Genomic DNA, 13,820 nt, shown 5'->3' with positions numbered 1-13,820 from the left:
ACACATTAACTTCACATATTTGAGATGCTTTCCGCTGACAGCCCCAACTCAATAATCAGCTAGGCATATTGCCAAGCGCGCTGCCCAAATTGCGGGTTTCCCAAACGGGCATAGGCTTATGAGCTTGTGGTTTGAAACAATCCACAGCAGTTTTCTTTTATCAGAAGCTGATGATCCTCAATTCCTCTGTGGTTAAATCTCTGCTTTCTGGTGAAGTATTTTGAAGTATTTTTTGTTTGTTTTTGTATTTCCCTTTACTTCCCTATTGGAACCACTATGCCATTTCTCTCCTGTTGTATTGATTTCCATAATCAACTTTATTTCGTTGTCCAGAAGCCAAAGGCACAATCCTAGTCATATTAGCAACCCATCCTAGTTGTTGCATCTTTAGGTTCCCCCTCTTTCCAAGTTTCTAACGTACAGTGTGGAACCGCCATAAGGTGCACAGTATAGAATGGTGTTTTCCCAAGTGCACTGTTTAGAATGGTGTTTTCCCAAGTGTACTGTTTAGAATGGTGTTTTCCCAGGTACACTGTTTAGAATGGTGTTTTCCCAGGTGTACTGTTTAGAATGGTGTTTTCCCAGGTGCACTGTTTTAGAATGGTGTTTTCCCAGGTGCACTGTTTAGAATGGTGTTTTCCCAGGTGCACTGTTTAGAATGGTGTTTTCCCAGGTGCACTGTTTTAGAATGGTGTTTTCCCAGGTGTACTGTTTAGAATGGTGTTTTCCCAGGTGTACTGTTTAGAATGGTGTTTTCCCAGGTGTACTGTTTAGAATGGTGTTTCCCCAGGTGCACTGTTTTAGAATGGTGTTTTCCCACAAATTATATTTTGGAAAATGTTTATTGGTTGCTTCATTACAGGAGTTGCATGTTCTGATAAGATGAATTACCACAATCTAAATGTGATTTCTACCATTCTGAGCACCGTGGGTGGACACTAATGGGTTATACACCCAATGCATATGGATCCGGCAAATTTCTCAAATGGGCGGTAAATTTGAATCTTCCCGGTCACGTTGTCTAAAGGAAACCCTGACACGCACGCATGCAAACATACAACATACACATACAACCTGACACAGACGAGCACGGCATTGATACAAGCGCTGACACAGAGGTACACACAGAGGCCTGTAGATACTGTGTGCTCCAAGACACACACACGCAAATGGAAACTATGCACGCTGACACAGATAGCTAAACATAGGCAGACACTCATATGGCCACCGCTAACTGAGAGCTGCTGTTGACGTTATTTCTCAACCTAACATTGGTTTCATTCTCTCCTTCCAAGATGAGATGGAGGGACTGGACTTGGAGGGTAAGGTCTAGAGTAGAGGAGACCACAAAACACTCTCATTAAAAAGGTGTTATCTAGAACCTAAAAGGGTTCTTCAGCTGTCCCCATAGGAGAACCCTTTTTTTTTTTACTTTTTGGTTCCAGGTAGAACCCTTTTGAGTTCAATGTAGAACCCTTTCCAGAGAGGAAAGAGATACTATTGTAGAGATGCTAGCTATTGTAGTTATAGGAAATCAGCTCCCCTGGGTGAAGTTAGATAAGCTTTGTCACTCTGCTGTGGTGGCTAGCAATATGCATACCTATAGCAAAGTTGTATTTCCTGTTCTCCTGTAGAATACTTTGTGGGAAGCAAACCCATGTATTAAAGGAAGACCACGTTTTCCTGATGTGACCTACCTCTTATATCTCTCCTCTCCCCCTCCCCTCTCTCCGCCCTCTGACCTGTGCAGAGCCAAGCCGGTCCCACAGTGGTTCAGACAGTCGCCCTCACGGGGAGGACAGTGAGCCGTCTGATGATGAGATGCTGTCCCTGTCCAGCCAGCAGAGCAACGCTAGCGGAGAGCGACACGGAGGGGCTCAGGCTGGCCCCAGGGGCCCCAAGAGACCAGAGCAGCCTCAGGCCCTCGCCACTGCTCCTCCTCCCCCAGAAGAAATTGACCTCCTGGGCCTGGATGGGGCTGCTGTGAACCCCCCCTGCCCCAAACCCCAGCCCCCCACCACCAACACCACCACGGACCTCCTGGGGGATCTGTTTGGAGCCTCCCCCCAGCCCCCGCCTGGGAGTGGGCCCGCGTCGGCCCAGTCCACCCCCCAGAAAATAGCCCCTCCCTCCACCTCCCCTTGCCCCTCCCCAGGTACTTAGTCAATGGATATTATAACATACAGTTGAAGCCGGAAGTTTACATACACTTAGGTTGGAGTTATTAAAACTTGTTTTTCAACCACTTCACAATTTTCTTGTTAATAACAAACTATAGTTTTGGCAAGTCAGTTAGGACATCTACTTTGTGCATGACACAAGTAATTTTTCCAACAATTGTTTACAGACAGATTATTTCACTTATAATTCACTGTATCACAATTCCTGTGGGTCAGACGTTTACATACAGTAAGTTGACTGTGCCTTAAAACATCTTGAAAAATTCCAGAAAAAGGATGTCATGGCTTTAGAAGCTTCTGATAGGCTAATTGACATCATTTGAGTCAATTGGAGGTGTACCTGTGGATGTATTTCAAGGCCTACCTTCAAACTCAGTGCCTCTTTGCTTGACATCATGGGAAAATCAAAAGAAATCAGCCAAGACCTCAGAAAAAACATTGGAGACCTCCAGAAGTCTGGTTCATTCTTGGGAGCAATTTCCAAACGCCTGAAGGTACCACGTTCATCTGTACAAACAATAGCACGCAAGTATAAACACCATGGGACCATGCAGCCGTCATCCCGCTCAGGAACGAGACGTGTTCTGTCTCCGAGAGATGAACGTACTTTGGTGCGAAAAGTGCAAATCAATCCCAGAACAACAGCAAAGGACCTTGTGAAGATGCTGGAGGAAACAGGTACAAAAGTATCTATATCCACAGTAAATCGAGTCCTATATCGACATAACCTGAAAGGCCGCTCAGCAGGGAAGACGCCACTGCTCCAAAACCGCATAAAAAAGCTTGACTACAGTTTGCAACTGCACATGGGGACAAAGATCATACTTTTTGGAGAAATGTCCTCTGGTCTGATGAAACAAAAATAGAACTGTTTGGCCATAATGACCATCGTTATGTTTGGAGGATGAAAGGGGTGTCTTGCAAGCTGAAGAAGACCATCCCAACCGTGAAGCACTGGAGTGGCAGCATCATGTTGTGGGGGTGCTTTGCTGCAGGAGGGCCTGGTGCACTTCACAAAATAGATGGCATCATAAGGAGGAAAAATTATGTGGATTTCCCGACTCCGGGATGCTGGCCTTCTAGGCAGAGTTCCTCTGTCCAGTGTCTGTATTATTTTGCCCATCTTAATCTTTTGTTTTTATTGGCCAGTCTGAGAAATGGCTTTTTCTTTGCAACTCTGCCTAGAAGGCCAGCATCCCGGAGTCGCCTCTTCACTGTTGACGTTGAGACAGGTGTTTTGCATGTACTATTTAATGAAGGTGTCTGTTTGGGACTTCTGAGGTGTCTGTTTCTCAAACTAGACACTCTAATGTGCTTGTCCTCTTGCTCAGTTAATAGTAGTAGGAATAGTAGTAGTAGTCAAAATCACATTTTATTTGTCACATGCTTCGTAAACAACAGGTGTAGACTGACAGTAAAATGTTTCCTTACTGGCCCTTCTCAACAATTCAGAGAGAAAAAAAAGTAAATAGAAGAAAAAAAATAGTAGTTGTACTGCTAAAAGTCTTTACTTCCTGTGCATAGCTTGGAGATGAAGTGTCTGGTGCGCAAGACTACTCTAGCAAGGGCTTTACAATTTTCCAATATTCCAACTAGTGCTCTGACCTGAATGCATGAATAAGAGGTTGAAAAAAAAGTGCAATCCCAGAATAACATCAAAGGACCATGTAAAGATGCAGGAGGAAACAGGTAAAAAAGTATCTATATCCACAGTAAAACGAGTCCTATATCGACATAACCTGAAAGGCAGCTCAGCAAGGAAGAAGCCACTGCTCCAAAACAGCTATAAAAAAAGCCAGACTACGGTTTGCAACTGCACATTTGACAAAGATTGTACTTTTTGGAGAAATGTCCTCTGTTCTGATGAAACAAAAATATTACTTTTTGGCCATAATGACCATCGTTATGTTTGGAAGAAAAAGGGGGAGGCTTGCAAGCCGACGAACACCATCCAACCGTGTAGCAGCACGGCAGCATCATGTTGGGGTTGTGCTTTGCTGCAGGAGGGACTGGTGCACTTCACAAAATAGATGGCCTCATGAGGAAGGAAAAGGATGTGGATATATATCTCAAGACATCAGTCAGGAAGTTGAAGCTTGGTCGCAAATGGGTCTTTCAAATGGACAAGGTCCCCAAGCATACTTCCAAAGTTGTGGCAAAATGGCTTAAGGACAACAAGTCAAGTTATTGGAGTGGCCATCACAAAGCCCTGACCTCAACCCTACAGAAAATTTGTGGACAGAACTGAAAAAGCGTGTGTGAGCAAAGAGGCCTACAAATCTGACTCAGTTACACCAGCTCTGTCAGGAGGAATGGGCCAAAATTCACCAAACTTATTGTGGGAAGGTTGTGGAAGGCTACCCGAAACATTTGACCCAAGTTAAACAATTTAAAGGCAATGCTACCAAATATTAATTGAGTGTATGTAAACTTCTGACCCACTGGGAATATGATGAAAGAAATAAAAGCTGAAATAAATCATTCTCTCTACTATTATTCTGACATTTCATATTCTTGAACTGAGTTCAAATGTAAATGGCTAAGGTGTATGTAAACTTCCGACTTCAACTGTACTTAGTTGCTGATCAACTCAATTCAAATCAAATCAAATTGTATTTGTCACCTGCACTGAATAAAACAGGTGTAGACCTTACCGTGAAATCCTTACTTACAGGCCTTTAACCAACAATGCAGATTTTTTTAAAGGTATTAAGAAAATAATTAATATAAAATAAAGTAAGAAAAAAATAACACAAATAACACAAAAAAATAACAAAATAATAATAACGAGGCTGTATACAGGGGGTACCGGTACAGGTTAGTTGAGGTAATGTGTACATATACTGTAGGTAGGGGTAAATAGCAAGTAGCAGCAGTGCAAAAAAGGGGGTTTATACAAATAGTCTGTGTAGCCATTTGATTAACTGCTTAGCAGTTTTATGGCTTACAGGTAGATGCTGTTAAGGAGCCTTTTGGACCTAGACTTGGTGCTCTGGTACCACTTGCTGTGTGGTAGCAGAGATAGTCTATGACTAGGGTGGCTATTGTCTTTGACTATTTTTAGGGTCTTCCTCTGACACCGCCTGGTATAGAGGTCCTGGATGGCAGAAAGCTTTGCTGCAGTGATGTACTCGGCCGTAAGCGCTACCCTCTGTAGCACCTTATGGTCGGATGCTGAGCAGTTGCCATACTAAGTGGTGTTGCAACCAGTCAGGATGCTCTCGATGGTGCAGCTGTAGAACTTTTTGAGGATCTTTTCAGTCTCCTGAGGGGGAATAGGCGTTGTCGTGCCCTCTTCACGACTGTCTTGTTGTGTTTGGACCATAATAGTTTGTTGGTGATGTGGACACCAAGGAACTTGAAGCTCTCGACCCATTCCACTAAAGCCCTGTCAATGTGAATGGGGGTATGCTTGGCTCTCCTTTTCCTGTGGTCCACGCTCTTTTGTCTTACTCACATTGAGGGAGAGGTTGTTGTCAGACCTCCTCCCTATAGGCTGTCTCATCGTTGTCAGTTATCAGGCCTACCACCGCTGTGCCATCTGCAAACTTAATGACGATGGTGTTGGAGTCGTGGGTGACCACGCAGGGAATTCAAGTTTATTCATCTGTTTATTTTATTTTCTCACAGATGTGTACATAGATTAACATACTATCTGTTTCCTATGCCATCCAGAAATAAATGCCAGTCCAAGATAAATAAAATGTATTGAATTGAATCGAATAGTAAAGTATGGTTTATGCTTTTCTCTCTGCCCACCCAGCATTCGACCCATTTGGGGCGGGTCCGATGCCCAAGCCCCAGGAGCTGATGGGTTCCTTCCGGGGTCCAGCAGGTAACCTTGGTAACCTGGGGCTGCCTGCCCCCCTCCTGCATGCAGCTCGCTCTCCGTCCCCCACTATGCAGAACACTGGCAAGGGTGATGGCATGACTACACTGCATCTGTAGAGGCACCATCTATCCACTAACATTTCTCACTATCCACTATTCACTTCTTTACACTGATACTCTGTTGCTTTAGCCAAACGTTTGTGTTGGGTAATGTACTGCTGCATATGCATGCACATAATGTGTGTTGATCAATGGGAATTTAAGCTGCAGGTTTTGAGGGAGATCTGAATGGAATGGCTATTGTATTGTTACAGTGATTGCTATTGATATTGGTATGGTTCCACTCTTAGTTGGGTAGCCTAACAGCAATGGTAATAATGTGGTTAGGATTTGTGGTATGGTTATATGTCTGTTTGTGATGGTAGCATGACCTCATCTCTTTCCTCCGATTGTCTGTTAGGCGTGCCTGTCACTGATGTTTCTGTGCTCTGATAGGACGGAGCTCCCCAGTCCCGCCCACCACCCCTGTGGTCACCATTCAGCAGCCTCCCAACGCCATGGGAGGATGGGACTGGAACAAGTCTGCAGCTCCAGGTAAGCTCTACTGATGTGCCACATTTACGGACGACATCTGCAGAGGCACTGGTCTGAGAACATAGGAACTACCATCTGCCACGAACAACAGAGAACTATGGCATGCTATCGATCATCCAGCGTACTGTGCCAAAATAAGGAAGCAAGCATGTGTTCACGTCAGAAGGCTCCCTACTTAATAGTGCCCTCTACTGGTGCTCATGAGAATCACATTCATAGAACGGCAGTGCCCACTGTATTGTACAGTATTTCAACTGTGTTGTTGTGAATTCTGTGTTAGGAGGGGGTTTTGGTATGGGCAGTAGGTCAGCCAGCACCAGTCCTACCGGATCAGTCCACAGCACCCCCACACACCAGGTCAAACCCAAGACCCTGGACCCATTTGCTGATATTGGAAACCTGGGGGGCAGTCTGGGAGGTCAGTGAAGGCTTCCAATACTGTACTAACAGATGCTATAAAATATGTCATGTCATGTTACGTTATGTTATGCTAGTTGTGTTATGACAGTTATGTTATAGATAGCTAACTTCATTCTCTGTGTTGAACTTTCTGTGAACATTCCTCCTTATATCTCTGTCTATAGGAGGCTCTGGCTTCTCCAGTAAGCCTACCACCCCTACAGGCACCACCCCTGCCTTTCCACCCATGGGCTCCCCCTCACGGCCTCCTCCCTCGCCCCAGCACGGTGGGGGCTGGCAGGCTAACACAGGCTTCCCCTCGTGGCAGCCCGGTGGTGGCGGTGGTGGAGGGCAGGCAGGGTGGCAGCCCCAACCCCAGGGTCAGGGTGGCCCACCCTCCCAGCCCAAACCCAGCCCCAGCCACTCCATGCCGCACACTTCCCCCTCCAACAGACCCAACTACAACATCAGTTTCTCTGCCATGGGAGGAGGGGCTGCTCCCAATGCAGCCGGGAAACCACAGCCCAACATGGGTGAGTCAATGGGAGACTGGGAGGCTGGTTATAATCATATTGGGATGGATAGACTGTTGGGTTGTTTTTCCCCCAAAATAACTTGTGTTGCTCTTGATTAATGGACAAATGTGCCACCTGAAACTGACCTGTATGCATGTGATTTGTGCTGGTAGTCATTCATCATAAGACTGCACATATACTGTTTTGTAAGCGAGATGAGAGAAGATGTTCTCCCTCCCAGGTACCAAGCCCAAAGTTGCAACGGCTAACTTCGATGACCTGCTGTCTGGCCAAGGTTTTGCTGGAGCCAAAAAGAAGGAAGGTCCCAGGACAATAGCAGAGATGAGGAAGGAGGAGATGGCTAAAGAGATGGACCCCGAGAAACTCAAGGTAGTCTTACAGTGGCCAATCACTAGCCTTGGACCAAGAGTTGGAGAGTTCCGTGAAGATACAGTAGGACTACAGGGGGGGAAGGGAGTCAAATGTTGGTCCTCTGTAGCTTAGTTGGTAGAGCATGACGCTTACAATGCCAGGATCGTGGGTTCGATTCCCAGGACCACCCACATGTAAAATGTATGCATGCATCACTGTAAGTTGATTTACATAAACATGTAATATATTATTAGAGCCTCTTTGGACAGCCAGAGAAAAATAAGCTGAGGATTTGTAAGAAGGCTTGTGAGATCTTTGTTGTATCGGTGAGTCTCCTGTTTATCTGACCTTGGTTTTCCCCTCTCTACCCCCAGATTCTGGATTGGATCGAGGGGAAGGAGCGTAACATCCGGGCCTTGCTGTCCACCATGCACACAGTGCTCTGGGAGGGGGAGACCCGCTGGAAGCCTGTAGGCATGGCTGACCTGGTGACCCCAGAGCAGGTCAAGAAGGTTTACCGCAAAGCCGTGCTGGTCGTCCATCCGGACAAGGTGAGATGGAAGGGAGAGGTTTACATTGTAACCCACACGTACGCAAGTAAGCACACACGCATACATTCACACGTTTCCACGCTTTCCGTTAGGAAAATGTGTCTCCGGACATTTGATCGGCAACATTTTAATTTACTGGACATTTGAGAAATTTACCAGACTCATATGCATTGGGTGTGTAACCTGATTATGGTGTCCACCCACAGTGTTCAGAATGGTAGATATCACATTTAGATGATGCTAGTTCATCTTAACAGAACATGCAACTTGGGGAGACCTTCTTACCGAATTCCGATACGCACATTGAAGATGTTAAAATAACTGTCAACATTTACTTTTCCTCAGCCAACAAGATGAGTAACTACTATTCCCCATAGTAGAAAGGTTGACTTATTCTGTGTTTAAAGCTATGAGGCTGATGCAACAGATCAGAACCTTTAGCTTAAAATGTTGATAAACTAAACTCAGCAAAAAAAGAAACGTCTTCTCACTGTCAACTGCGTTTATTTTCAGCAAACTTAACATGTGTAAATATTTGTATGATTATAACAAGATTCAACAACTGAGACAAAGTGCACAGGTTCCACAGACATGTGACTAACAGAAATTGAATAATGTGTCCCTGAACAAAGGAGGGGTCAAAATCTAAAATAACAGTCAGTATCTGGGTGTGGCCACCAGCTGCATTAAGTACTGGACTGCATCTCCTCCTCATCGACTGCACCAGATTTGCCAGTTCTTGCTGTGAGATGTTACCCCACTTTTCCACCAAGACACCTGCAAGTTCCCGGACATTTCTGGGGGGAATGGCCCTAGCCCTCACCCACCGATCCAACAGGTCCCAGACGTGCTCAATGGGATTGAGATCCAGGCTCTTCGCTGGCTATGGCAGAACACTGACATTCCTGTCTTGCAGGAAATCACGCACAGAACGAGCAATATGGCTGGTGGCATTGTCATGCTGGAGGGTCATGTCAGGATGAGCCTGCAGGAAGGGTACCACATGAGGGAGGAGGATGTCTTCCCTGCAACGCACAGCGTTGAGATTGCCTTCAATGACAACAAGCTCAGTCCGATGATGCTGTGACAAACCGCCCCAGACCATGCTGTGCGTTACAGGGACCCTCCACCTCCAGAGTACAGGCCTCGGTGTAACACTCATTGAGACAAAACCACAAGTTGTCAGTGAAGAGCACTTTTTGCCTGTCCTGTCTGGTCCAGCGACAGTGGGTTTGTGCCCATAGGCGTCGTTGTTGCCGGTGATGTCTGGTGAGGACCTGCCTAACAACAGGCCTTCAAGCCCTCAGTCCAGCCTCTCTCAGCCTATTGTGGACAGTCTGAGCACTGATGGAGGGATTGTGTGTTCCTGGTGTAACTCGGGCAGTTGTTGTCATCCTGTACCTGTCCCACAAGTGTGATGTTCGGATGTACCGATCCTGTACAGGTGTTGTTACACGTGGTCTGCCACTGCGAGGACGATCAACTGTCCCTGTAGTGCTGTCTTAGGCATCTCACAGTACAGACATTGCAATTTATCGCCCTGGCCACAACTGCAGTCCTCATACCTCCTTGCAGCGTGCCTAAGGCACGTTCACACAGCTGAGCAGGGACCTTGGGCATCTTTCTTTTGGTGTTTTTCAGAGTCAGTAGAAAGGCCTCTTTTGTGTCCTAAGTTTTCATAATTGTGACCTTAATTGTCTAACATCTGTAAGCGCAGGTGCATGTTCATTAATTGTTTATGGTTCATTTTATTTATTTAACCTCTATTTAACTAGGCAAATCAGTTAAGAACAAATTAAGAACGACAGATTTTAACCTTGTCAACTCTGGGATTCGATCTAGCAACATGTTTGGTTACTGGCCCAATGCTCTAACCACTAGGCTATCTGTTGCCACTAGACTACCTGCCGTTCATTAAACAAGCATGGGAAAGTGTTTAAACCCTTTAAACCTTTTACATTTAAACCCTTTACAAGGTCTGTGACGTTATTTGGATATTTACGAATGATCTTTGAAAGACAGAGTCCTGAAAAAGGGACGTTTCTTTATTTTGCTGAGTTTATTCTTTCTTCACATTATAAGCTCAGCAATGCACACAAGACAGTAGGTTCGTTCCATAATGCAATTAGTGGAAAAACACAGTTGTCAAATGCTCACCAAAATATACTTCATTGCATTCTATCTATTGCTTTAGTAAGCAGTAGGCATTTCGAATTAAATGTGGAGTGGAGCTTTATACTATGGTTACGTGAGGATATCACGTACCTTCCAAACGATTCGGCAACCATCATTTATTTGAAAAATATTCAGTCAACATTTCCATCACCATTTTTCGCAACAAAGAAAGGTTGACAAAAGAAATCCACCCCTGTTGAACGGATCCACATTTTTTTCAATCTTTAGAACATTTCTTCTATAGCTGCCGTTTTTCATTACACATCGCAATACATTCTGTGTTTCTGTGTTTCTCTTTTGGCGTATAAACCTGGGTCAATAGGAACCTGCCTACTGATTGATGTTTTTTTTTCTTCCCATCTTCCCCTCTCCCAGGCCACGGGACAGCCCTATGAACAATATGCCAAGATGATTTTTATGGAACTGAATGACGCCTGGTCAGAATTTGACAGCCAAGGACAGAAAGCACTCTACTGAGTTGATAGAAAAAGAGAGAGAGAGAGAAAGCGAGACAGGGTTCATGCCCACCCACCCCTGACCCCTCCGTGAACAATAATCAAGCTCCCACCAGATCTGTGACTCCCGTCGCCTTCTCTTCTCTTTACTGTCCCGTGGACTCCATAGAGACCTCCAATAGCCAGACTAACAGTGTAACCGTGTCAGAAAAAATATCTGCCCACCCACCTATCTTATGTATCTGGTGGCAGCACTGTCCAACAAGAACTGTTCAATGCTGTCCCTACGTGTCCTAGTCCTGAACCAAGCAACGCAGAGTCATCCAGCTGTCTATGGAGACACATCACCAAATAATGATACTGTCCACCTAATACACCCGGACACAGGTGATAATGACACACCTGTAGTCACAGTGTGGTTAGTCACAGGTGATAATGACACACCTGTAGTCACAGTGTGGTTAGTCACAGGTGATAACGATACGCCTGTGGTCACAGTGTGGTTAGTCACAGGTGATAGTGACACCTGTGGTCACAGTGTGGTTAGTCACAGGTGCTGTGTAACAGCCAGGATATGACTGTATGAACTATAATCGCCAAGGAAGATGTTCTATCAATGTTTTACTGTCAAATAACAACAAAAGAGACTCAGTGTTTCAAAAAAGCACAACTGGCTGGTTCTTGTGTTTAGAAAGGTGCAGTACGTCATTAGGTTAGTCTGGTGACTCGTTTGCAGCCTATAGTCACTCTAAAGGAACTCATTCGTGTCTTTACAGCCTCTGTCCGGTGTCTACAGTCTCATAGGAACCAAGGTGTAAAATATATCATAGAATAATTCCATATCACACTACTGTACTTATCTAAGAACCAAACTGCTGCTGCTAGTGTTTCCATCGGGCTCATCAACGCCATTAGTCGTGTATTTACTTTTAATGATGTTAACTTATTCACTTGTACTATCGGATGTTTGTGTCATACTGTGACGCTCATGTCTATGTTGATCCCTCCCAAAGAAGAACTGGTGTTTTATTTTGGAGAATGTTTCAGTGAAATACAGTGGGGGTCTTTTTCCTGTCCCTCTGCTGTCTCTCTCGGAAGCCTTTGCTAATTGACCCACGAGTGAAATGACGTTTTAATCCAAGGGCACATGTCACTGATGTCGTTTGCAGATGGGTGTTTCAAAATACGGTATCTGGTGTAGGACAAATAACCCATCAAGCAATTTTATGTTCATGTGCATCTGCATCTGCTTCAGTAAGAGCCCCCCCCCCCCCCCCCTTCTTTGTTTGAAGCATATATTTACTGCATGCACTGACTGGGACCACTTATTGAAGGACTTGGACTTTATCTTACTGCATATGGTGGCACATCATTTCATAATACATGCTCATGATACTGGCGTTTTGTTTGACTACTATCCAGACCCTAACATGGAGCCATCTATCCCTCATCTGTGTGTCAGCACTCTGAAAGGATTTCATGAAAACATACAATACCTGACATGTACAACCATGTCTTAACATACCGAAAGCTGTATATCAATGTTTCAGCAAGGCTTGTTCTCTCTTATCTATGTGGACCATTTCGCTAAACGAGAACAAGAGAGACACTGCACATCTATTTCATCTGATACAACCACTCACTTGTTTTTTTTTTCTCTCTGCTTGTATACTGACACTGTCAACCCTTTCCTGGGTTCCATCCTTTGTGAAATGGCACCGCCTGGGTTGTGGACTAACGTGTGCACTGACTGACCACTGAGCAGTGCAGAACTAAAGAGACTGTCTGTCCGCTGTAGGCTATGATGCTTTTTCTGGTGACTATACCAATGGCAGGAGTTGTGGCTGTGTAGTATGTATGTATGTATGTACAGTATGTATGTACACTGAGGTTGTGTGTGTGTGTTTGTGAGATAAGCCCTATATGCTCCCTTGCTGATTGAAATCTCTGTCTACCTGCAATCTTAAGGCAATGTTAAAACGCTAAACCTCTCTATATAGTGGATGTGTGTTGTTGAAACCGCTGCACGTACATGAGGATGTGATACGATTTGAATACAACTACTGTACGTGTTTGCTTGTCTGCTGTAAAAGCATTACTACTAAAAGTGTTAACTTCTGTTTCTGTGTTTCTCTTTGTGGGTTCTGTTTACCCTCACAGGATGTACATAGTGATGACGTGATGAGGTGCAATGCACAAATAAATAGAGAAGTAGAACATGGAGTGAGAAACAACAGACCAATCAAATGTGTCTGTTTTCATTATTTCCCCACAAATGCATTCTGCAGCTACAGTGTTCACGGCCCCTTTCACAGACTTTTGTGAGACTCAATCTTTGTCAGGATTGTTATTATGCATAAATTAGACATATATTGATATATCCATGTTAATTGTATTTGTGAAAATGTACTTTAAGATCACAGTAGATTATTAATTACAGTGATCACATCTGGAACCACATTTTAGTAATTCATGTTGACCACTAGAGGACAGTGGTTGGCCAATTTAGAGTGTCCTCCGTCTGCTCGTCCTGCCTTATGACTGATCAATGATGTGAAAACATGTTTACGTGGATGATGCTAGAAATGTATGGTATTGAGCTGCTATGGGCTCAGGCACATTGCATTTTATGTTACTACTCTACCTCCTATCATGTCTCTCTCTTTAATTTGTGAGATCTGATCTGAGATGAATGGATAGGTGAGATTTCTGTGTGCTATAAACCAAATCCAGACCCGTCCTCATCAC

General features: G+C 44.6%; 1 protein-coding gene across 7 annotated transcripts in view; it reads left to right on the top strand.

The window, feature by feature from the left end:
• Positions 1-13,314, top strand: part of dnajc6 (DnaJ (Hsp40) homolog, subfamily C, member 6) — a 57,495-nt gene extending 44,181 nt beyond the window's left edge. For 3 of the 7 annotated variants that reach the window (XM_031833654.1, XM_031833653.1, XM_031833649.1), the window contains 8 exons: positions 1,751-2,155; positions 5,944-6,099; positions 6,507-6,605; positions 6,886-7,023; positions 7,190-7,537; positions 7,761-7,909; positions 8,266-8,442; positions 10,993-13,314. In XM_031833654.1, coding sequence (XP_031689514.1) covers positions 1,751-2,155; positions 5,944-6,099; positions 6,507-6,605; positions 6,886-7,023; positions 7,190-7,537; positions 7,761-7,909; positions 8,266-8,442; positions 10,993-11,094 — 1,574 coding nt within the window. In that variant the 3' untranslated portion in view covers positions 11,095-13,314. The remainder of the gene's footprint in view (positions 1-1,750; positions 2,156-5,943; positions 6,100-6,506; positions 6,606-6,885; positions 7,024-7,189; positions 7,538-7,760; positions 7,910-8,265; positions 8,443-10,992) is intronic. The other 4 variants (XM_031833655.1, XM_031833652.1, XM_031833651.1 and 1 more) reach the window with 2 other exon arrangements.
• Positions 13,315-13,820: the final 506 nt, after the last annotated feature.

This window comes from Oncorhynchus kisutch, linkage group LG10, assembly GCF_002021735.2.
Source record: "Oncorhynchus kisutch isolate 150728-3 linkage group LG10, Okis_V2, whole genome shotgun sequence".
Taxonomy (NCBI): domain Eukaryota; kingdom Metazoa; phylum Chordata; class Actinopteri; order Salmoniformes; family Salmonidae; genus Oncorhynchus; species Oncorhynchus kisutch.
This window is presented reverse-complemented; position numbering and strand designations above follow the sequence as displayed.